The following is a 24,163-nucleotide window of genomic DNA, read 5'->3' as shown; positions in this document are numbered from 1 at the left end:
TAAATATTATCAAATCTGGTATATCAAAAATCGAAATTAATGAATTAACCTTACAATCAGGATTAAAAATCACAAAGCTGCTGCACATGTAAAACACTGAAATTATTAATTCAACTCAAGTTAAAGCATTAACGTTACTGAGGATTTTTTTTCAGTAAATGTTTTAAAGGAAACACACAACTCTGCTAAATTACATGAATTCTTACCAAAATAACTTCTCACTCGCTGTAACAGAATAACGTTACATGACGGCTAACTTTAAGATAACTTAATGTAGCTATCTTTAAGCTAACTTAATGAAGCTAACTTTGTGTAACTTTAAGCTAACTTTAAGCTAACTTAATGAAGCAAACTTTTTGTAAATATCTTTAAGCTAACTTTATGAAGCTAACTTTAAGCTAACTTTATGTAGCTAACTTATTTTATGTATCTAACTTTAAGCTAACTTTATGTAGCTAACTTTATGTACCTAACTTTAAGCTAACTTTAAGTATCTAACTTTAAGCTAACTTTATGTAGCTGACTTTGAACTTTAAGCTAACTTAATGTTAGCTAGCACAAAACGGGATATTCAAAACAAACACTCACCGGACAATTAATTAAATTACTATTAAACTATTTTTAAGCGGGTTACATTAGCATCAAAATATACTTCATGTACCGAAAGTTAAAGTACTCATTATGCAGAGGGACCCGTTTCAGAATATTATTATTTTTATATTATTGCATTTTTATCATCATTATTCATGCATTAATGTGTTCATCATTTTAATGTTTCAGTGGGTAAAGATGCGGCTAATTTCATTATATGGCTGAGTTTTGTATTAATACTCTGAGACTGCAAACTAAGTAACTTTGCCAAATAAATGTAGTGCAGTAAAAAGTACATAATTGACTTCCAAAATGTAGTGGAGTAGAAGTATAAAGTAGCATAACATGGAAATATTCAAGTAAATACTTAAGTACATTCCTTGAGTAAATGTATTTGCATTCCATCACTGAATGAGAGATTTTGAGGTATCTTGTTACTTCAGAAAAAAAGATAATTTTTTTTTTCCTTTTCTCAGAAGTACCTTAATAACTATGTTGTTAAATCAGAAAAACAGCAAAAATGCATTATGATTATGTACTGGAATGGGTTTATAAATATAATAATTAATTGTGAAAAAAATAAATAATAAAATTAAAATCAAATCACAAACTGATACATGTAGAAATATATTTATTTGAATATTAATCCAATATAGAAATACATGTATGTATGTGTATATTCAACTGTTAATTACAAATCCCTTAAAATTGCAATGGTTTGATAAAACCAAAAACAACGTTAGCAACTACAGTTATTTATAGACCACTAAACAAGTTACAAGGATGCTTAAATTCAAACAAATTTAAATTTAAATTCAAAGTTATTAGCTGAACCATCATTGAAATGGAATGGACACAAAGTGAACTGTAGGTTACTCCAACACAATAAAAACGGTTTCACTACGCAGAAAATGCAACTAACTTCATTTGTTTCAGCCCTTCATTGAACATTCATTAATTGTTATCAAATGCTGCAAATTTTGTTGATATCACAGTCTAGAGTAACACATTTAGTTACTTCATTTGAAATAATTCTAGCAAAATCACAGCATTATATTGTATGTTTTAAAGTGTTTTTTAAGTATGTAAACATTATCTAATGGGTTAAAACGGAACATAGTAATGCTGAACACAAATTTAAGAGCCATACATAAATAATTACCTTCATGAAAATAAGATGTTGGCTACATTTAAACTTCTGACACAGTTCTTGAAATATAAAATTAATTAAGGCATCACCCTAAATATTTCCCATATTATGGCGGTCCTGAGCAGATGATGATTTGATTCATACAGACACTAATGGTATGAAATCATGCCGTTCTTTTCTTCAAACAAGACACTTGTTGTCTGTGAAGCAGCGGGATGTCTTCAAAGGAGATAATTCTGGAGGAAAAAAAGATATATTCTTTATCACCTCTCTTTATCAGGAGTAATATACTTTACTGTCAAGCATCTCAAAGGTGTAAGCTATGACGTGTTTGCCCCCACTGGGTGGCTGTACTCATTATGCAGTAAAATGGTCCCTGTCAGTGTTTTACTATTATATGTAATGTTTTTGGATTAATATGACTGATGCTTTAATGCGTATGCTGCTAATCTTAACAACTTTATATACTGATGTGTTGTTTAATATTCTATAGGATCATCATATGTTATGAGTCCACTTTTCATGAGCTCAGAAAAACAGCCTTGTTTTCAGCTTTGCTATTATACATTTTCCAGCTGATCTTTTAATAGTTTATTTATCTTAAGAAGTAGGAGTTGTTCTCAACCCATAAAGGAACACTTCATCCTTCAGTTTATCAGAAATCATATTCACCAAATTTGGAAATTATGTCGTTTTCACTGGAGAGGAAGGTTATGAAATATTGTAATTTGAAAGGTAACTAAAGCTGTACTTAACTAAAGTACATTTCCCTCATACATAAAAGTAGAAAGTTGCATTCAAGTAAAGTAAAAGTACCATGAATGTGTAAATTCTGAAACGTAAATTAAAGCTCTTGGCATCTGCAAAATATGCAAGCAGCTGATGACTGGCATTTCCCAGTTCTTTGCAACTTAAATAAAATACTCTTACAAACATCTTAAAGTTGGTGCTTGAAGAGCGATCAGTGTGTTTTCTTTCATCTCTGCCTCCTCATGACACACAACGTGAACATGTTTTTATCTGCGTTCGTCTCCTCTGTGACTCACCTGCAGCACAACAGCAGCCACCACAGCCAAGACGGCTAAGAGCGCCATCCGCCCGATCCAGCCCAGGTCTACGTTATTCAGGATGAAGAAGCGCGCCCAGCCCAGTTTCTTGGGTGTGTGAGGCGGGTAGCGCATGCTGTTCACACCCTCCATTTTCAGCTGCTTGATGAGACAACCACGCAGGTGGCTCAGCTGGTCAAAGCTGAACTTCCCGTGGTAGCAGCCCATACCACTGTTTCCTGTACATGAAAACAGAGGGAGGAGGTTTGACTGTTTAATGGATTTAAATCAATCAAAAACATTTTGATGTGGGATCAAATATTTCAGCTATGGGGACAGAAATCAACCCTAAAAAGGTAAAAGAGACTGATTTCCTGATACCTGTCAGACATCCGTTGGTTTTCATTAATGTTTGAAAGGTCTAAAAAGTTGTCAGTGATGCAGTGATGGGCTTTGTAACCGTAAATCAAATTGGGTCGGGTCTTTTTAAGCATTTGTATGTCCACAGAAATGTGCCAGAGTTTTGAAACCTTTTTCTTTCCAGGTATGTTTGTGACTTATTGGCTTTATTTTGACATAACGTCACATTAGAGAGCACATTTAAGTCCCTCTGCATGACCTACACAGGTAGTACTGAGTGAGTGAACAGCTCAGTTCCCCAACAAGTCAAAAAGCAAAAGAATAAAAACTAAGTGAACTCTTGTTTTTAGTACCATTTCTACAAAGAGTTGTCGCTCTTAGTACTTACCCACTCCTCCGAAAGGCAACGAGCTGACAGAATAGTGTACAAGACAGTCGTTGGCCAGCAGTCCTCCACTGGAGGTCTCGTCTGTCATTCTCTTTATCACCTGAAGAGAGAGAAGTCTGCTCATGAATCTGTAACTACACACTGTACATGTAGACGTCTGCATCTGTCAACTACGCTGCTCTGCGTCTGCATGTGTCCAATAATGTCTGATATACCTTGTCATCTGATGAGAAGACATAGAGGGCCAGAGGTTTCTCTCCTTTATTGATAAACTTGATTGCTTCGCCCAGACCGTTGACCGGCAAGATGGGAAGCAGAGGTCCAAATATCTCCTCCTGCATCACCTTCGCCTCTGGCTTCACGTCCCGCAGAACTGTGGGGGCTAAACACAACACAGAAACACTGTTTATCAAATATTGCATGGTTTTCATAGTCTGTTCTTCATCACTTACGTCTCTGTAATTGCCTGAATGAAAACCATGAAAAAAGCTCCCTCCTGATTGATTTTCATTTGGCTGTCGGCAGGATTACCTATATAGCAGTCTGACTCGTCGTTGTCTCCCCCTGCGGCGATGGCGCTGTCCTCCAACATGTTCATTATTCTCTTGAAGTGGCGCTGGTTGATGATGCGCCCGTAGTCCGGACAGGTCTTTGGGTTGTCGGTGTAGAACTCCTGCCAGAGGAAACAATCTCATCACTACACAAATATTCTTGTTACATCCAGGTCAAGAAGACTGATTCAACTGAAGAAGTACTGTAATGGTACATTTTTACTTAGTATATATTTCTACCTAGTATAGATATTTCTACGTAGTATAGTATACGTAAGTTCTACTTAGTTTGCTCTGAACTCAGTTGAACTTCAGTGTGTTAGCGTACATGCCCAGATGTATCTTTCTTATTGTTGTGCAAAAGAAGAATTCAACCTTGCCGGTGCTCAAAGATAACTGTAACTGTGTTGTATGAGAATATTCCAGCACCAAGGCCGTCCCGCCGCTTGTTTTTCATTGTTGTTTCTATCAATCTGAGACCAAAATGTCTGTAACATTGGCCCCCACCGTTGCTCCTTCTGTATAAAGAAAGCGCGTTCACTTTACACTTGGTTCTTCCTCACTGAGACTGTACGCATTCTGTTGTGATGATTGAACCTTCTCTGCGCAGAGAATAAATACTTAAAAGACAACCTCTGGTTTTCGGTATCCTTTATTTCAGCATTAAAAGACTCACGCAAAGCGGGTATGGAATTTTTCCTAGATTATTGATTGTTTTGTGGTATACTTCGGTTTTAAAACTATTTTACAACAACATGACTTTCTGACATTACAGGTTACGTTACAGCTATGAATAATTTTGGAGTCTTTGACAAAGAATGTTGTGGACAACATTGCCTGTTTTTGAAGTTCACGATTGAATAAATTACTTTTCCTGAGTGTGTATTCAGGTCTTCAGTACCTTTATGGATTTCTTGACCTCTTCAATGACCCGGTCCTGGACGATGGGCTCACACAGGATGTAGTCTGGGGCGATGCAAGTCTGACCACAGTTGGTGTACTTTCCCCAGGCAACACGCCTACACAGCAGCGGAAGAGTTAACAGGAGGAGCTAAAGAACAGATACAGTAAAAGAGGGACTGGATGGAAACAAATGTTTGCTCTAAAAAGAATGGAAAAATAACCGTGAAGCCAAACCACGTCTAATCATCGTTCTGACCTGCAGGCTATGCTTATGTCACAGTCCTTGTCGATGTAGCAGGGGCTCTTGCCGCCCAGCTCCAGGGTGACAGGCGTCAGATGTTTGGCAGCAGCCTCCATGATCAGTTTGCCCACCATGCTGTTGCCCGTGTAGAAGATGTGATCAAACCTCTGACGCAGCAGCTCCTGGGTCTCTGACACTCCCCCGGTTACTACAGGGTAAAGCTCCTGACACACAGGGTGGAAATACACACTTGGTTATCACAAAGCAGAATGCAGTCCCTCAAGCAACATGTTGTGTGTCTTTGTAGCACTCAGTTATAATCAAGTCTTGTGATGCATCTGTTTTTGTTTTTGTTTTTGTAGACCTTTTAGTAGAAATAATAGAGATTAAAAGAGAGAGAGAAACTGGTTGCTGGATATTTTTCACAATAAAAGAGCCAAGCAAAGACTTTCACTTTACCTGTTATGAGCCTTTGTATGCATGGTTGCCCACCACCAACTTTACATTCTATCCTAAAGGTGAAAATTGTTTGCCTGATTACTGTGTCAGTGCACATAGAGCCAGCAGGGGAAAAAGGCGAGTAATGTGGACTATAAACACAGCCAAAAATCTGTGTTTTTGTTCAAAGAGGAAATAATCCTGTTTGAGAAAGTACATTTTTCATGAACTTGCCATTTACATTATATTTTATTTGTCTGTTGTCAATTAAGTCTACTTAAGAAACAACAATATGCTTACATGTCATGAACAATGACAGAAGAACAATTTTGTGTCACGTCATCCTTACTTTGTCGATGTACAGCGGCAGCAGGTCCTCCATGACCTTTGCAGTGTGAACACAGACCTCAGACGGCTTCACCACAGCTGCATTACCTGGACAGGAAAATGACAAAAGCAGCAGATATCACCAGATAGAAACACATGGCCCACTCTTAAAAGTATAATCCCCAAAATCTTGTTTTCTTCCACTGTACCTTTATTTGAACCTGATATAATTTGAGTTATTTGGCCACCAGGGGGCAGCAGAAACAAGTTGAACACTGGAATCATCACATCCTAAGTTGACACAGTAAAAGCACCTAGCAAACAGTGGCTTATTTACATAACCAGTTGTTACAAAGCACCATTAGCATTAATTTGAGGTCAATATTTACTGTTTTTTAATTGTACCAAATCCTGATGGAAATATTTTTCTCTGTCACTATGTTCCCCAGCTACTGTGTCTATTTGCCATTTGTTGCTGAGCAGGTTGTGTATATATCAGGCTTATTTTTGAATGGAGGAAAATATGTAATGCCACTAACAACATGGACTACATAAGTAGTTGCTTCTCCTCGTCATCTCTACAAAATGCCCGTCTCAGTTTTGAAGAAGCTGCATTTTATTTATGCAACTTCTGATGTACCTTTGAATTTTCTTTGACCGCTGTCAGCAGGTGGCGCATGATGACACAGCGCACACATTTTCTCAAGCTATAACTGTATATATGTGGTTCTTACATATAAGAGCCTGTGTTTAAAATCTTTAGATTTGTTAAATCTGAGTCACTTTTGTCTGGTGCTGGTGTTGACAGCTGCCTTTTAGGTTGATTATCTGTATTTGTTCAATAAATAAAGAGAAAAGACTTGCTTGGCAGATATGACAGTCAGAGTAAGATCTGATAATGCTGGAGCGAAGGATAAAGTCCATGCTGTACAAACACTTAGTGCATGGGCTGCAGTCTGAAAACACTCAGTTCATTTAAGTGCTTTAGCTATCAATGTTTTTAGTCTAAAGCCTTCATCCAAATGAAACACACATGAGCCGTCTACCTGCAGCCGCTCTCGTAGCACTAATATGTAAAACTATCACTGGGGTCAAGTTACAAACAAAAGACTCAAGCACATGAGGACCAAGACAAAAGACTGTGAAAATACTGCAGTGTCATGCTAAACAGTCACAAGAAAACTCTCCACACTGGGGTTCGCATCACAAAGTGATGAGAGTCGAGCCAGAACACTCAAGGCAGAGTGGCCATTTAAGAGAAATAAATTATACATTAGTTCACTTATTATCTGGGAGCTGATTAGTGATTCACTCAGGCTCCAACCTTGTCCTTCGAGAACTCAGTGATAGGATCAAGGCACAAAGTTGAGACATGCGTGTTCACATGTGAACAACACACCAACACATGATGATCACCTGCATGAGTGTTAAATACAGACGTTAGAGGACATTTTTTACTCTGAATCTACTGCTAATCTTATAACTTTCTCTTGGCTGCAGCGCAGTGTGGCCTCTGACCCAATAATCACAAATGGATAGAGAGAGAAGAATGCTGAGCAGTGACTGGATTAAACAGGAACTGAAGTGGTTATGATCACAAGACACAGAAACCGACCGGGACTAGAAAAATAAAAGAAGAATAATAAAGAACTGTATACCCACATTGCTTCCAAAAATTAAATAGAGATGTTGTGGTGTATTGGTCAAAAGACAGTTATGAAATTTAAGGAGCCTTCCGGGTGCATAATCACCTCTTTTGTCTACCGGCCAAAAAGCTAGTGAATGTTCAATTTCTACCAGCCACTCAAAATATTAACATTGTTTTTCTTGGCTGGTGAGTGAAGCAGATGTACCAGCCACTTGTAACAGTATTTTTTACAAACTCTACATTGTGATGATTGTGCTATCTTGAGTAATTTTGAAATTGCTCGAGCAGTCAAAGTGGACACAAATCTTGCATCAGTGTTTCCAACTAATGGTGTCTGAGATTAGACAGATCCCTTCTCAAAGTTCATCACAGGGGGAAGTGACAAGGGAATTAGATAGAAATGTGAACGCTGACCTGGTTACATCACACACATGGAGACACACACACACACACACACCCACGCTGCCCTTTCACCCACCCCGCCCCACACACACACACACACACATAGCATGCTGCAGTACCAGCTGCGATGGCTCCTATGAGCGGCTGGATGGTGACAGCCCAGGGGTAGTTCCAGGCCCCGATGATGAGCACCACCCCCAGCGGCTCCGGCTTGATGTAGACGGTGTCCGAGATGGTCATCAGGTTCTTCTCCACGGGCCGAGGGGCGGCCCACTCCTTCAGCTTCTTGATGGCCAGGCTGATCTCCCCCTCCAGACCCAGAGTCTCGTACAGCTGCGTGCCCACCTCGCTCTGGGGTTGAAGACAATAACGTTAGGCTGGCTCATTGCTGATGTTGCATTTTTTGGGTTATTTTTTCACTGTATGTTTTCATTATAAAGCCTGTCTGTGCAACCAAAAAGGTATCCAAATTGTAACCACTTTAATCCCTTCCTTTGTGGAGATCTTCATATGTTTTCTAATCTCCTTTCTACTTCATTAATATTTGCATCTTTAACTTGTTTCACAACTGTTGTCTTTTTGGACTGTTGGATGATAATTCTGACTTTCTTAAAAGATTTTATTATTTGTTTGTTCATATAATTCTGGTTGTCTAGTTCTTATTTTCTAATCTTCACGTTAAGACTTTGAAAGCCTTTCCCTGCCTTGATAAAGGTTTATGAACATCAGGGACAACAGTATAACTAAGTCCAGGACTTCATTGTTATATTTCAGACCTGACGTCTAAACCCTTGTGTTGTGTAGATTAAACCATGAAAATCTGTAATGTGCACAATCTAAACACACAGGTCTGACCCAACAGACTCAGAACTGACTCTGAACTGACTAGTCTTACTCTCAGACCCTGACTCTCAAGCTTGTTGGAGACCAGGTATATATTTTTTGGGGCCGTGAGGAAGACACTTTTACTACTCACCTTATTGAGGTCTTTCTTGACGGCATCTGAAATCACACTCTGTTTCTCAATGAATAACCGCTGCAGGTTCTTCAGTTGGCGAATCCGGTGCTCTAAGCATTTGGACCTGCCTGTTTCGAAGGCTTTCCTGGCACGAGCCACTGCCTGCTGCTCCCGGGACATCCTGGGGAGAAAAAGATTCCCAATTATTTTGGACTGTTGTGTAGTACACTGTGCATCACAACTGTCAAACATGTCATGTGATGGCTGCAGGCCACACTGTAGTTTTGGTTCACTTCCAAATACTTTAGTTTAATTATTAATAATAATAATTATAAACTGGAGAACACAAAGCACTTTACTGTTGAATATTTTACACAGAAAGTAATAAGTAATGAAATATGAATTGTTACAGATTCAAGTATGTATCAGTATGTAAAGTAGATAACAACTTCTATCATGAAAGACTAAGAAAGCAGGAAATTCATTTGTGATCACCTGGGATTTTAGCATTTTTTTGTTTCTTAAAAATAACCCAAAAGGATGAATCAATTATCGAAATAGTTTTCTGTCAATAGATTAATGTTTGTAGATCTAATCAGAAACTATAATGCAATAAATGTCTTTGGTACATTCAATACTGTATTTTACTTTATTAAAAATGTCGTAGAATCCAGGACTTTTACCTGTAGTGGAGTAGTCTTACAAATAACTTTAATAAAGCAGACGATCTGAACACTTATAGGCTAACCTATAATACTGAATGATAAAACCATTGAAGGCTGTTCACCTCATAAACTCTGTTATTGTTCTGCAGTGACGCAGTATAAATGTCTCTCCTTCCAGTCTGTGCTGCTCTTTCCTTTGTTTATATACAACAGAGAGATGTGTTATAATAGGATCGTAACAGGAAACCTCCATGAGAACTACAACCAGCCTACTGGGTCAGAGTTGAAGGTGCAGTAATGAGAAACTAACGTTTCTCATAGTGACAGTTAAATACGCGTTACAAAGAACATTAACGAGGACATCCGGTATATTATGCTGTAGTTACTTGATAATGGACCTTTATATCTTGTTAACTGAACCTGGACTGTTCTACACTTATTAAACACTGCACAGTTTTGTTTTTAATTCCTACCTGATTAATTGGAGTTCGGGTGAATGTCTTGAGATCCTTCGCTCTGGATGGAGGGACAGCCGGGGTAGAGAGGTTGAATAACGACGACGATAAGTAAACACAACCCTTGTTCCGTTAGGTCACGCCCACACAGGGGCGGGACCTAACTGCCGCTGCCTGCAGCTAGCTTTTAGCCACGTTAGCATCAACGCTCCATGTCTAGCTCAACGTCTGTCAGGTGGTGCACCGCTGTAGTCCGGACCATCCCGGATGTTTTGAACAGACATTTGTACTACCCAGAGGATGAACCCACACGTTACGTTTTCCTCTAACGCCACTATGAGGTTGACGTTTTTACTTTTAGCCAGTTTGCATACATACTTAAACTTACAAAATACCAGCAACAGTAAAGTCATTACCATTAGCTATAGGTCTATATTTTGTGTTAAGTGCTTAGGAAGTGATAGCATATGGAAGCCCATTCCTGTACTGTGATGGAAAAAATAAAGATCCTGTAAGTCATTATAATTAGAATCTTTCTAAGAAAGAACGACTTACTATCTCATATTATGACTTGATATCTCATAATTATGAGATACTGAGTCATTATTTTTAGAAAGTTTCTCATTATAATGACTTACAGGATCTTTATTTTCCATCTATAGAATGGGCTTCCATACTAGCATGCTCACATGCTAAACGAAGATGTTAAACCTGATTATACCTGATTAACATTAACAAAACCAACAAACTTTATCACAAATAATTTAAAAAAGCCCCATACAATCCTTCACGAACATTTAGGTATTATACAGAATAATTCACTTTTTTGTTAACTGTTGTGTGTAATATACACCGGAAATTGAATGAATAGACTAGGGCTTTATAACGACAAAATATTCTCATACCAATTTGAAGAGCCATATTTGGTGCAACAATATACTGTTATGTATCAACTTTGTATAATCAAATCCTGGAATAAGGCTCTTGTTCCATCAGGGGTGATATAATGTCATCTCTCCAGCCTGGTCCTAGTCCCTGAGAAACAATGCTAAAATCCCAAATAGTCCAGAGGAGTTCATTTTTTTATTTTTAGATTCTAGCCTATAATAGTTTGCAGCATATGTCGATAGGAAAATATAAACATAACACCAAATCCAAATATTAGCCTATACAAATCTCATTCAGAGTCAGATCTCTTTGACTTATGCATGTTTTCAGTCTGGACAAATAATGTGAATAAAAAGTAGACTCCTTCTAGGCTTTATGTTATTGTATTCATAAATTGGTTCTTTTGATAATATCTGTTTATTTCAACCTTCCTCTATCAAGTTTATGTCTTCACCACCAACTATCCAAACACTGACTTCCGTTGTAATAGATTTAGTTTTTATAGTTCATAGTTTTGAATGAGACAACATTGTTTTTTGTCTTCATAATAATTTATTTGACTAAACAATAAACGACCCAGCCTAAAACCACAATATTGTAAATGGAGTTTCTGCTCTGCCCTCCTGCTGTCTGTACTTTGATCCAAAGCTTAAATCACATCGACCAGCTAGATCACTGTGCTGTAAATGCTGCTGAAAGAATATTCCAGTGTCTTGTCCTCAGCATTCCGCCTGAGTCGTGATATCTGTTTATTTTGTTACTAAATCTTGACTCCTGCTTTCCCTCCCTTCCCTTCACAGTCTGACGGTCTCTTATCCCCTGCCAAGCTGGAATCACACTCAGCTTCTATTTCTCAGATCAAGAAAAACGTTTTACGGTGCAGGACACGATACAAGGAGTAACCCTCTCACCTCAGCCATGCAGCGCATGGATTAGACCCAAAAATCTCTCAGGTTGACAGGAAATGTGAACAGAGTTTCCACATCAAACAGCGGGCTGAGGAGTGGTGTTTGTGTATTGTGAAGGATGGAGTGAGGACATAGGTGAGGGAAAGGAGGGCACAGCGTCATTCACACCTGAGTGTCAAACCTGATTTCTTAGAGAGGAGTGTGGACACAGAAGACCATCATTTCTCTGTGTGCACACCTGAGTGTGTGAGGTATACGCTAAGACATTCAGACACAGAGAAAAGCACAGTTTGTGTATTGTGATTTAAAAAAAAAATGTTATGGGGAGGTTAGGAATATACAGTTTGGAGGCTAGAAAACTCAAAAGGAGATGAAGAGTGTCACTCCATGAACAAGGAATGTAAGTTAAGTAAAGATACATTTCTATAAAAACATTGACCCCATACATTTTAGTAGAATAAGTTAATACTAAAGTATAACAAGACAAAATCTAATTGAAACTCAACTAGTGAAAAATACTTTAAAAAAACAATTTGGCACAGAAATGTATGTTGACAAGTGTGTTGTGTTTAGCCACCATTATTAGTTCTCTCTCTCTTGCATCCACCAATACCCAAGCGCCCTAATAATATACGGAAACGATCTGCCTGGTGAATAAAGGACTGAATTCTGGGCTCTATCTGAAGCATGGCATATGAAATAATTAAATGCATCTGCCCTGTAGATTATTTCCATTTTATTATTGTAAATGACGACTTTCATTACAGATGAGAGCAGATTCCTGCTCTACAACATCAGGAGGATTCGTCCCTTCCTGACTGACGAGACGGCGCAGGTTCTCATCCAGGCTCTTGTCATCTCCCGCCTGGACTACTGCAACTCTCTACTCGCCGGCGTCGGCCATCAGACCTCTGGAGCTTGTCCAGAAAGCCGCAGCTCGCCTGGTGTTCAATCGCCCCAAGTTCTCCCACACAACTTCCTTTCTCCGTTCTCTACACTGGCTACCTGTAAGAGCTCGCATCCAGTTTAAGACTCTGGTGCTAGCCTACAGGGCAGTGAAAGGAACAGCTCCTTCCTATCTCCAGGCCATGGTCAAGCCTTACACCCCCGCCCGACCACTTCGCTCTGCTGCCTCGGGGCGATTGGTTTCCCCGTCGCTCAGAGGTCCTGGCGGCCGATCGACCCGGTCACGGCTGTTTTCTGTCCTGGCCCCACAGTGGTGGAATGAACTTCCCACTGACGTCAGGACAGCAGAGTCGCTGCCCATCTTTCGGCGCAGGCTGAAAACCCACCTCTTCAGGAAGTGCTACCCTGAGCCTTCCACTTAGCACTTATTGTATTCATACTAGTTTGTTGCACTTATTGTATTCGTATTACTTATAGCACTAACTGTTTTTCTTGTTTCTGTACTGTACTTTGGCTCTGAGTTATGCTCTGCTTCATGCTCTTAGATGCTTGTTTGGAAAGGGAAATGTACTTATGACTTCTGGTGACTAGTAGTTCTTTTGATTACCAATGTTGATGCACTTATTGTAAGTCGCTTTGGATAAAAGCGTCTGCTAAATGACTGTAATGTAATGTAATGTAATGTACATCTTGAATGCAACTGCATTATCAGCTCAAAGCAGTTCCAAGCGTTTAATTGTCTGTTTGTTAATATGTTTGTTTGTGGTCTCTTTTTAATTATGACCAAAATCAAATTGCCTTTGTGGAATAATAAAGTTGTATTGAATAATTTGAGTTGAAAAATCTCAGAGCTCTACTGGAGGGATGGACAGCATTCTTCCGAAATATATTCCCTCAACTGGTGTTTTGATGATGGTGGAGGAGACACATTACTCCAAAAAAAGTCCTAGATTCACAGAGATGACAGTGAGCACACATGTCCTGTGTTGGAAGCATCAACATTTGTTATATTTTTCCGTCATCTTATTTTTTTTTTTTCTTCAATTTGTCACCCGTCTGTATATTTATCTTTACCATACTGTACTTTAGCTTGTGTAGGCCCATCGTGTTCTTATCATATTGGGCTGCCAACTATACATTATGCACATACCAAACACTTCTGAAGTGTAAAGCAAAAGAAGTGTTACACAACCTGTTCCATATATATAAAGAGAGATAGATAGATAGAGCGAGAGAGGGAGAGATAGACAGAGAGAGCGATAGATAGATAGATAGATAGATAGATAGATAGATAGATAGATAGATAGATAAATAGATAGATAGATAGATAGATAGATAGATAGATAGATAGATAGATAGATAGATAGATAGATAGATAGATAAACTGTCTAATGTTGCCATCTAGTGGCTTCTTTCCACCTCTCACTCTCTTGTGCCTCTAACAACATATACTACAATAACAGTATAAGCTATTAAGTAGACCAACTAAAATAATGCGAGGTATATAAAACATATTTAAATATATCACAAATAATACATTTTCAAGCTTTAAAAATTAGAAATCTGCAGATGTCAAGCTTATAAATAAAACGTTTACGCAATGTTTCTGTTTGAGAGAATAAAATGGTCAGGGTCAGGGGTCACGGAAGCTCTGGCAGCGCGTGACCCTGTTTCGACGGCCCATCTATTTGTTTTTTGGTATCGATGTACAGTGGCCTTAATGTAAGTCATGTGACGGTCAGCAGTATTTTGAGTTATGATCGTAATGGCCCATTGTTTGTGGGTGTATGAGTAAATGTGAATACTTTACTGTTGATGTGAAGCAATCATCAGGGTTGATGTCTCATCTTCAGACCGTTATGACCCCAAATATTTTCTTACATCACGTGCTCTTCATATGACCGACAAGAGAAAATTAAGAAAATGTATAGCATGTCATTGTAGTTTATTTTATATTTTCGATACATTCAAAGCAAAAATACGCAATTGAATACATTTCCATGCTAGTCTTAGATTTTAGCCTTCTGACGCCGCCTTATGTTTGTACATTTAAATTCAGTTTCCAAAGGTCCGAACACTGTGAGTCTGGCACTAGCATGGGAACTGGCTGTGCATTGGACTGTGCGTTATCCGGTGTTTTGATGTCTCGATCAGTGGAAACACAACCGACCAGGAAGGAGAAAAAGTAGTCTGATTTGTCACCTCAACACATTATAGCTGACTGAAGCCTCACACTCCGGCAGCTTTTTCAATACACTTCCAATATCCACACACTGTTTTTTCTTCTTCTGATGCGCACCAGGAGGCAGCAACTGTGGAGGAGAGGATGTGCCACAGACTGAAGTGTCAGAAAAGTGTGATTACTGCTTTACCTGTCAGGTTATTAGCCATGTGTATCCGAATCCTTAGGCTACAAATTGCATAAACATGTTGCTCCTTCATTCTTCCATTTCCCCCAAAACTAAACAGCTATGAGTGACTTTACAGACGATCTCAGTGTTGTGTGAGCTGACATTACCGCAGGATACAAGATTTGTCTAGGCTAAATGGCCACATTGACGGGACGTCGGGGATCAAACAGACACCTAATAGCGGAGGCAGTGTATAGGTGTGTAACACATCAAAGGCACGCGTTTGTAAGGCTTGACAATATCCACTGAGACGTGCAAGAGGGTGGGGGTGCAGGGTGTGTGTGTGTGTGTGTGTGTGTGTGTGTGTGTGTGTGTGTGTGTGTGTGTGTGTGTGTGTGTTGGGGGGGGGGGGGTCGTCCTGTGTCTGTCAAGCAAAGTATAAAACCCTCTTGTATCCTACCTGATCACCAGTGTCATGGAGAGACTTGAGGAAACATATCCATCTTTTTGCTTTTGTGTTTGAGCTCTGTAGAGGAGAATGGCATTCGGGTTGGATTTTACTGGTGGTCATGTTTCTGAGATAAACACGTTTTACTTGGGACATTACTGGCCCGCTGCATGCCCGGACATGAACAACAACGACAATTACGCACAGGACTCCAGCAGAGGTGAGTGAAGGACATTTATTTTTAAATATGGCTCAGTGAACCGATTTTAGTGGATAACAACGCATTTATGCTCTCTTTAATTTTGGTTGCAAAGATGTACAAAGTTAAATTTAAAGTATTTCCTCAAGTCGTTATATAACCTATCTCCAAATTGTGTTACTTGCAATGTGATTATTTCCAATTGGGAGGTCAGAAAAGCTGTAAATATAACATGTAATGTTCTCTCCCTACAGTGCATCACGGTGCTCCCCACAGGACGCGCTCGGAGACCCAGCGCCGCCGGAAGCGCACAACTTTCAGCAAGGCTCAGCTGAACGAGCTGGAGAGGGCCTTCTCTGTCACGCAGTACCCGGACATCAAAATGAAGGAGTCTCTTGCATCTATTACTGGGCTGCCGGAGTCTAAAATTCAGGTATGTCACACGCTTCTCAAACTTCCAATGAATAAAACAAAACAAAAAAAAATTTGGATAACGCGCGAGTGTGTCATAAAAATAACCACATTTCATACTTTCTAACAGGTCTGGTTTCAAAATCGACGCGCGCGCTATTTCAAGAGCAAGAAACCAACAAAAGAGGTCCAGAAGCCCTCCACAGACTACCCTCATCAGTTCTCCTACGCCCATTCTCCCAGTCCACCATTCCCACAGTTGGTTTCTTCTTTCCCTCCTACTGCCCCGGCAGAATACCCTGATCCAAGTCTACCTCAGTCCACCAGGCTCTCAACCATACTGGGGAGTCAGGCCATGATCCTGCCCGCACCTACATCCCCTGTCGCCACCGACCATGCTACATGCTGCTCCCCGCATGGACCGGGTCTCCTAGGAGTCCCCCAAGACCACTATTACCAAACCCCAGACTTTACTGGTTACTGCCATGAAATGTTCCCAGAGGGTGGGCTCAGTGAATGGGATTTGACGGAGGACTTTGAGGCTTTCCTCGGAGATGCACAGGGATCCCAGCCTGTTGGTAGCCGCTGCGCTGCAGTCGGACATCCTGGACCCAAGGGGGGCGTCCAGAGTCAGCTGGAACATCAGAGAATCTACAGCACTGACGAGTCCATGGGCGACCTGTCCGATATCTGCTTTCAGCAGCTGGGCGACTTCAATCTGTCAGATTTGGATATTTCTGCGGCAATGATTGATTATCTTTTGGGTTGACTGAAATTTTGGAGGAAAGTTACATAGTTTATACACCACATTGTAATATAGGCTTAGCTATAGTATGTATGGTGGGACTTTCTGATGTGAATTAAATGCATGAAATGATTCTGTTATTTACAAACTGTGGATTATTACTGAGATTTTACAAATAAAACATATTTATTCTATTCCAGTACAGTGTTGTTCATTGATAACATCTCATGTCGGCGTGGAAATCACGTGGCGCCGTGGCTTAGATGGTTAAAGCGCCTGTCTAGTAAACAGGAGATCCTGGGTTCGAATCCCAGCGGGGCCTTTTTGTTACCGATTCAAATGACACAGTATTCAACACAGTCGTCAAAAAGATGCCATAGAAATGTTTGCGTAAACTGCAGCTGCTTTTATATTGTGGTAGTAAGATAAAGGCAACATCTTTGACTCTGAAAACCGGAAGCCATTTCTCCGTGATTTTCAGGTGTTTATAAACTAACATACACTGTAATGTTAAACGTAGTTTTTGTAGTACACTATGGTTATGATGTTTGGTCTTTACATGGTGAAGAAAGTAGTCGCAATGCTACTCACAAGCAGTTTTATGAACGGTGATCTATGGTTATCCATGTTGCAGTCACGAGAGCGTCTTTTTTCGACACTTTACGTTTGGTTTCGAGAACGTGATTTACCGCTCTCATTCAATCAGAAGTCGTTTTCCACAGTACGAGGTAACACACTTGCAAACGTGTTACAACTCATGTTTTCGTTGAGCAATGAAGGATCTGTTGGAGTCAAGATAATCTCATTAACAATTCTAGCATTCATGTACACTATATTAGCAGGTTCAATAGGGAAAAACAGAACTTGAGATTTTAGGATATACGGCAGGCTACAGTATATTGTCACTGAATCAACAGGCTAAACAGTGACTGTCTAAATGTAAAACTGAGTATATTGTGGCTTGTATTTAGGCAGGATAAGTGCATCAGGGTTGTATGAATGCAAAAAGAACACAGTGTTACAAAAAGTGTTATGAATGAATTACATAGGATGACAGATGTAAAATGACATAGGTCTACACATACATATTAAATGTATTCACTTTTGTCCAGCAGAGGGTGCACCTCTTTCAAGAGAGCAACTGTGTGCTGGAGAGCGTGCACTAATCTGTTATTCTTGTAGGGATGTAGAAATAACAGGCTCTGTTACAATATCTAGACCAACTGAAATCAGTGTGTACGTGTGCAGTTTTGTGGCAGAGAATTATTACTTATACCAATGTGACCATTTGTAAAAACAAATATGAATCTTTTGTGAGGACACATTCTATACCAATTATTATTGAAGGGATTTTATTTTTACGTTCAGGTAACAGGTAGGGTCAGGTTGGGCATGTAATAGCTAGACAGGGCATGCATTAAGTGTGTGTGTGTGTATGTGTGTGTGTGTGTGTGTGTGTGTGTGTGTGTGTGTGTGTGTGTGTGTGTCTTTGTGTGTGTTGACTACACCATTTGGACAAGAAGATTATTAAGGCACTCACAGTACTGAAATCTCAAGTTTATTAAATCATGCTGAATTTGAGCCTATCCACCTTAATATAAAGGGGACATCAGAGGGGGTATTTATCATGAATAAAATGCAAACAACAACAAATAACAGAAGCTATTATAAGCTAATTTTGTAATTACGTTAAGGCTTCTCACTAAGAGGTGCGTTTAAAACAGAGTGAATTTCTCTAGTCAGTCGGCCTATCTCTTCTCTGCCCTTGATGCATCAGGTGTCGCTTCACGCTTGCAGCCCAGCCAGTATTTCGCAATGGATCGTGGGTAAGGAGGGTTGGCAGAGTCCACAATTTTTGTCTGCAGATCCACTCTGTAGTATTTATCTGCCATCATAAAAAGATAAGAAACACACAATCCAAACAGTGTTAATGGAGGAATCTCAAAGATAATCTTTGTCATTCCTGTTGTCGTTTTCACTAGAATTTTCTATTGTGTTGAAACACAGCCAAGCCCGACTATGGGATAAAAAAAATAACTCCATGTATTCATACCTTTCTTGAAAAAATACACATTTTGTACGGGGGTGCTTTTGGACTCCTGCGCGGGGGGCTCATCAAAGATGTCGCTGTAGTCGCTGTAGTCAAACCAATCATCATAACCCCACAAATCATCGAGCAATGTGTGGCGTGTCTGCCTTCTTCGCTGTGCCCGCTTCTTGCTGGGCTTCCTCCTCCGACTGCTGCGCCTCCTCGCTGGTGGAGGAGAAGATGGCGTGGGTTTGGGGCTGAGGTAGACTCGTCCCACCATGGCAGCATCTACCGGAGGCCTGATGCCCTGCCAGTCCCTACTGGTGAAGCGAGGGCCTGTTTGGTGACTGCTGGCTGAGTAAGGGTGAAAAGTGGCAGATGATTAGAAACAAACACACTTGTAAGACACAATGAAACACACAAAGACAGCTGAGGCCTTACAGGAGCTTCCAAAGAGCTCCGTGAAGAAATCCTCCCATGTCTGATCGCAGAAGAGGTCCGTGTATCGTGTGAACAGCACAGAGGGGGAGGTCCTGCTCATTTGGACGCACTCCTCATGGGAAGGCTGGTGCTTGAACTCATACTGGTAATATTTGTCCCCTGAAGAAAGAAACAAACTCATTTTGACTTGTCACAATAGGAAACACAAAATAATAAACGTGATGCCTGAAGTCCATTTAGCTGCTGAAGTTTCAGGGTCCTGCCATGGTTACATCTATTGTCCACGCCAAAAAGTTTTGGGTGTCCTCATAGTTACTAAGCTTTCCCCTGTACGAAATGATGAGACGAGGTAGCCTACTTTCACTTTCGAGCAGAGATTTCCTGAAGTACTCAGTTTGCTGAAGTAAAAGTAGCAATAGTGTAGCAATACTCTATTACAAGTACAAGTCCTGCATTTAAATGTTTACTTAAGTATAAGCATCGCAATATATTGAAGTACCATTCAGTGATTATGTCATATGATCAAAACCCATCACAGTCTAAACTCAAGGAGCTTTTGAATACTGAAAAATATCACACATCCTTACAAAGTTACCTTTGAAAAAGTAGGCTTTCTCTTTGCCATGGTGACTTGGTGCTGGTATGGCGAAAGAGGCATCAACGCCATCTGGTATGCCATCAAAGCCGACTGAAATGTCCCGAGGATAGTCCTCATCCAGAACATCACCATCAAACCTCCAGTACTGTTTCCCCTGAGGGAGAGTAAAGACAATGCACAAAGCAATAAGGTGTGATGCTACCACATATTGCTCAGGAGAAAATGCACGTCTATTATGAATGGTAAAATAATACATTCAAAAATGTTATGGTTGGCTTAGTGAGCACCATGTATTTTACCTGATGAAGATTTGAGAACTGAAACATTGTTATATTATTGATTTGGGTTTCCAATGTAAAGAGTTGTCAGAATACACCTCCAGTTTAATATAAAGACCCACTGTTTGCAGACTCTAGAGAGGTAGAAGTTTCTACCTTAAAGATGTAGGATTTTCCCTGGCAGTTGATGCGTGTGAATGCTGCGTCTACGGGACCAGAGATCCCCCACACATCCTGGATCAGTTTTGGGTAGCCGGGAAGTATGGACGTCTCATCCAACTCAAAGAAATATTCACCTAGGAGGAAAAGCAGGCTTTGGATCAAAAATCCACAAAGTATCAACACTGAAAATTTGAAAAAAAACAAATAAAATGTACAGCTGCACAGGTTTGTCCAGTCAAGGGTACTGATGTCCAGATTTGAGAGACATACTGTAGACAGAACTCCTTGTGGACATCAAGGTTTACCTCTAAAAGCATATATCGAGCCATTCTTCAGCTGCAGAAAAGCATCAAAAGGTCGACCACTGCAGGCCGCTGCGTCAGGCTCTACAGATGGTGCAGGCCCTTGTGTGGTGATGGGTGGGGGAGAGGCAGTTATGGTTGCTGCAACTGTGTTGAGAGTTGGTGGGAGAGTTGTTCCCTCTGTGACAGTCGTCACTGCTTCTGTTACGTCATTTGTTTCCTCAAAGGTATCGCCACGAGCAGCTGAGGGCAGAACAGACGAATGTTGTGTCACATGAAGGTGTTTCTGTAAAAATTTATTAATTTACAAAAACAAGAAACTTTATTCATTAAAATAAAAATAAAAACTGTTTATTCCGTGAAATGGTAATATCCTACTGACTTTTTTTTGGGCAGATGGTATCAAAGTCCCCGCAGCAGCTCCCGTAGTACACACACATGGAGTCACACTGGCATTTTGTCTGCAGGTCGAAGGAGCCACAGCGACCCACACAGGACTCTGAGGAAATACAGTTTGTTTGTTTCAAATTACATGACATGTATTAATATATTCAGACTTGGACAGACAGTGGTGGAGGAAGTACTCCTTTACTTAAAAGTACATTGATAGCAGTGCAAAATACTCCATTACAAGTATTTACTCTACAGAAAAAAGGCCCATTTGACTGATATATTATTATATACTGCACTAATTCATCAATGTGTTGTTTACTGTAAGTAGCATTTTACTGATGTAGCAGGTCGAGCTTGTTTTATCTACTTTATTTACAGAGAACAGGTATTTGAGACTAGTGGTTCCCAACCTCCGGGTCGGACGCCTCCACTAGGTCAAAAGTCCTGAAGGTTTGCCACACACTTTTCTCAAATCTTTGCTTTTTTAAATATTGGATTATTTGAGATTTAATCTTTCAAAATGTGTTTTATTTCATGTGTTTTAAGCACCAGGCTCCTCCTCAGAAGACCTTGGTGCTCAAAATGTTGTACAGTAAATAAAATCCCTCTCTAACGTGAGCTGTGTGCGTATCTGTCTTAATTCTTTTAGATATTTCTTTGAAGCAGCACTCATCCTATCAGACACTGGGATGTATGTTTGTCTTTCTTATTGTTTCATATTTAATATATTTATCATATTTTCTTCATTGAAAAATTCTGATCTGAAAGGTAAGTAGTATGTAGGACTACAGCTGTCAAATATATGTAGTTGAGTAAAAAGAATAAAATGCTTCCCTCTGAAATTTGGTGGAGTAAAAGTATAAAGCAGCATGAAATGTAAATATATTTTGTGTTGCTACAGCACACACAGCTGCATTTAAAGACGTGCAAGTAATACTATACTGAATGAACACATACTGCAAAAAAAAGTGTATTAAAAAACACTTTAAACTTTTAATTTTTCACTATGAATAAGTAAAACATATAACTTCACATTGTTTTCTTATCAGACACTATAGTAAATATAGGGGAAATATGTGATTAATTACTGAAATGGTAATACATTTTACAATACTTACGAGTTACTAATACAATGATAATAATAATTTATATTTATATAATTTAAATGTCAAACAATTCACTCCTATAAAATGTACATACACAAACATAATGCTAGTCTCTGGTCATTCTTTTACTTTTAATATTTAGTTTGCCGGTGTAATATTTTATTTAGCTTCATAGTTAAAATAGAAAAGACAAACTGGAAGACCTACCTTCTGCAGAAAAGGTGGTGTCCAGCAGAAGGACAAGGCCCAGCAGAGCCACTGCTGGCTTCATGTCTACTCACAGAAAGTATGACACTTCTGACCAACAAACCAAAAATGTGGAATCTTAATTCAGAACACAACTGTGTGCTTGTTTACATCAGTGAACTCAGATGAGTTTGAGTGCCCCAATTCAGGGTGCAGCATTGTGTGCAGATGATCAATAGATATTTTTCAGAAGCCGTTGACCCCCAGGCATCTGCCATCCTGATTGGTCAACACTCAGCTGTGACAATCATTAAACTGTGCCAGCTGATCTCTGTCCTGTTTGTCCAAGAACATCCCCCAAACATGAACATGATCACTATTAGGCTCAGAATATACCCATTGACTTTTCAGTTGTGTGGCAAATGTAACACCCAACTTCAGCAAGTTATTAATTTATTAAGGAAAATAGTTTAAATGCAAAATTACCAACCAGACTGGACACTACAGAAGTGTGCTATTGTCTCATGAAGTCGATAAATACGGTATTATGTGACTTCTGGTCGAATGAGGGAGAGGCTATCTGAGCTCAAACATTGTGTAACCAGGGCAGTCATTTTCCTCTTATTGATCTGTGGTGTAAAAAACAACCTGAAAGACACAAAAACACAATGCCTTCCTCTAAATGAAGCCCTGATAACTAAAAAGAGTTCAAACAACACAAATTTAACGTATTTTTTAAAAAAGCAGTATACTTTTTCCTTTTCATTTGACCAACAGGAGATTGTCTCACAGAAATTCATGATCAGATTCAGCACCATGGAGAGACTAAGAGGCCGAAATCAGTAAGTCACCACCAGGCCGACTGATTAAAGTGATGATATAACTTCCTCATCACTCTGTTAAAGATTAAAATATCTTGATTTTTCCATAGAAGCTAAAAGACTCAGTCAAAGAGTGAAAGAACAGAAGAGTGTTTGTATCTATTTTTTTTCTGTAGTACCAGTTGTACCAAACAGAGAGTAAGTAAAAACTGGTTAAATTTGATTTTTGGGTTGTTAGACTTTGCTTTCTCAATCAGTTAGTGAGTATATCGATGTTTGGTTTGCTGCTGTATCTTTAATAGTTGTCAACTAATAAGACATAACATTTTAAAAGATCAGTTAAAGGAACACACACTGAAAATCATAGAAATGTCTTGAAGAGTGTTTTAATCCACAGAGTTGAGGTTCTTATATTTTTTATTCTAATTATAATTATTGTTCAGATCTATTTATTGAAGAGCGATGTGGTGTTGTCCAGATTGTTTATATAGCTTAACCTCAGCATCTGATGCGAGCCCTGTTTAAAAATAGTTGGTTGTTCTCACATTGCTCTTTATTGGTTTACACACTTGTATGAGTACCTATTTTTGGTTAGTACTGTGATGATATCTGAGTTATTTCTGTGATTTCTGAAAGAAACCTTCATCTCCATCTAAGACAAACAATGCTGAAAACAACTCTAAATTGACTTGAGTTTTTTGATTACTTTTTATTTCACTCTCCTTGGGTCTTTCTCACTTTCCAGTTTGTACATCCTTAATTCCTCTGCTTGCCTCCTTGCTTGCGTCTTAGTCCTGCCCACAGGAGACGTGAGCGGAGGAGGCAAGGAGGAAACTTGAGGAGAGAGGAGTCGAGGCAACATGCATTT

General features: G+C 39.5%; 3 protein-coding genes and 1 non-coding gene across 4 annotated transcripts; 2 read left to right on the top strand and 2 right to left on the bottom strand.

Annotated features, from left to right (window-relative positions):
• Positions 1-1,205: 1,205 nt before the first annotated feature.
• On the bottom strand, positions 1,206-10,239 carry aldh3a2b (aldehyde dehydrogenase 3 family, member A2b). Its single transcript, XM_068716114.1, has 11 exons — positions 10,142-10,239; positions 9,022-9,184; positions 8,165-8,396; positions 6,018-6,103; positions 5,246-5,454; positions 4,988-5,105; positions 4,067-4,208; positions 3,751-3,917; positions 3,536-3,635; positions 2,788-3,026; positions 1,206-1,977 (listed from the first exon to the last, which is right to left on the bottom strand). The coding sequence occupies exons 2-11, from the start codon at positions 9,181-9,183 to the stop codon at positions 1,963-1,965; spliced, it is 1,470 nt and encodes a 489-aa protein (XP_068572215.1). The 5' UTR covers position 9,184; positions 10,142-10,239; the 3' UTR covers positions 1,206-1,962.
• Positions 10,240-15,804: 5,565 nt separating this feature from the next.
• LOC137876809 (homeobox protein prophet of Pit-1-like) lies at positions 15,805-17,003 on the top strand. The gene is made up of 3 exons (XM_068716609.1): positions 15,805-15,844; positions 16,078-16,256; positions 16,365-17,003. The coding sequence occupies exons 1-3, from the start codon at positions 15,805-15,807 to the stop codon at positions 17,001-17,003; spliced, it is 858 nt and encodes a 285-aa protein (XP_068572710.1).
• Positions 17,004-17,227: 224 nt separating this feature from the next.
• trnat-agu (transfer RNA threonine (anticodon AGU)) lies at positions 17,228-17,301 on the top strand. The gene has a single exon. It is a non-coding gene; the product is annotated as a tRNA-Thr (tRNA).
• Positions 17,302-18,521: 1,220 nt separating this feature from the next.
• On the bottom strand, positions 18,522-22,673 carry vtnb (vitronectin b). The gene is made up of 8 exons (XM_068716113.1): positions 22,496-22,673; positions 21,172-21,288; positions 20,793-21,032; positions 20,482-20,621; positions 20,045-20,201; positions 19,450-19,608; positions 19,033-19,362; positions 18,522-18,864 (listed from the first exon to the last, which is right to left on the bottom strand). The coding sequence occupies exons 1-8, from the start codon at positions 22,557-22,559 to the stop codon at positions 18,728-18,730; spliced, it is 1,344 nt and encodes a 447-aa protein (XP_068572214.1). The 5' UTR covers positions 22,560-22,673; the 3' UTR covers positions 18,522-18,727.
• Positions 22,674-24,163: the final 1,490 nt, after the last annotated feature.

This window comes from Cebidichthys violaceus, unplaced genomic scaffold, assembly GCF_023349555.1.
Source record: "Cebidichthys violaceus isolate CVI_PGR_0920_01 unplaced genomic scaffold, fCebVio1.0.p SCAF_20, whole genome shotgun sequence".
NCBI classification, from domain to species: Eukaryota; Metazoa; Chordata; class Actinopteri; order Perciformes; family Stichaeidae; genus Cebidichthys; species Cebidichthys violaceus.
This window is presented reverse-complemented; position numbering and strand designations above follow the sequence as displayed.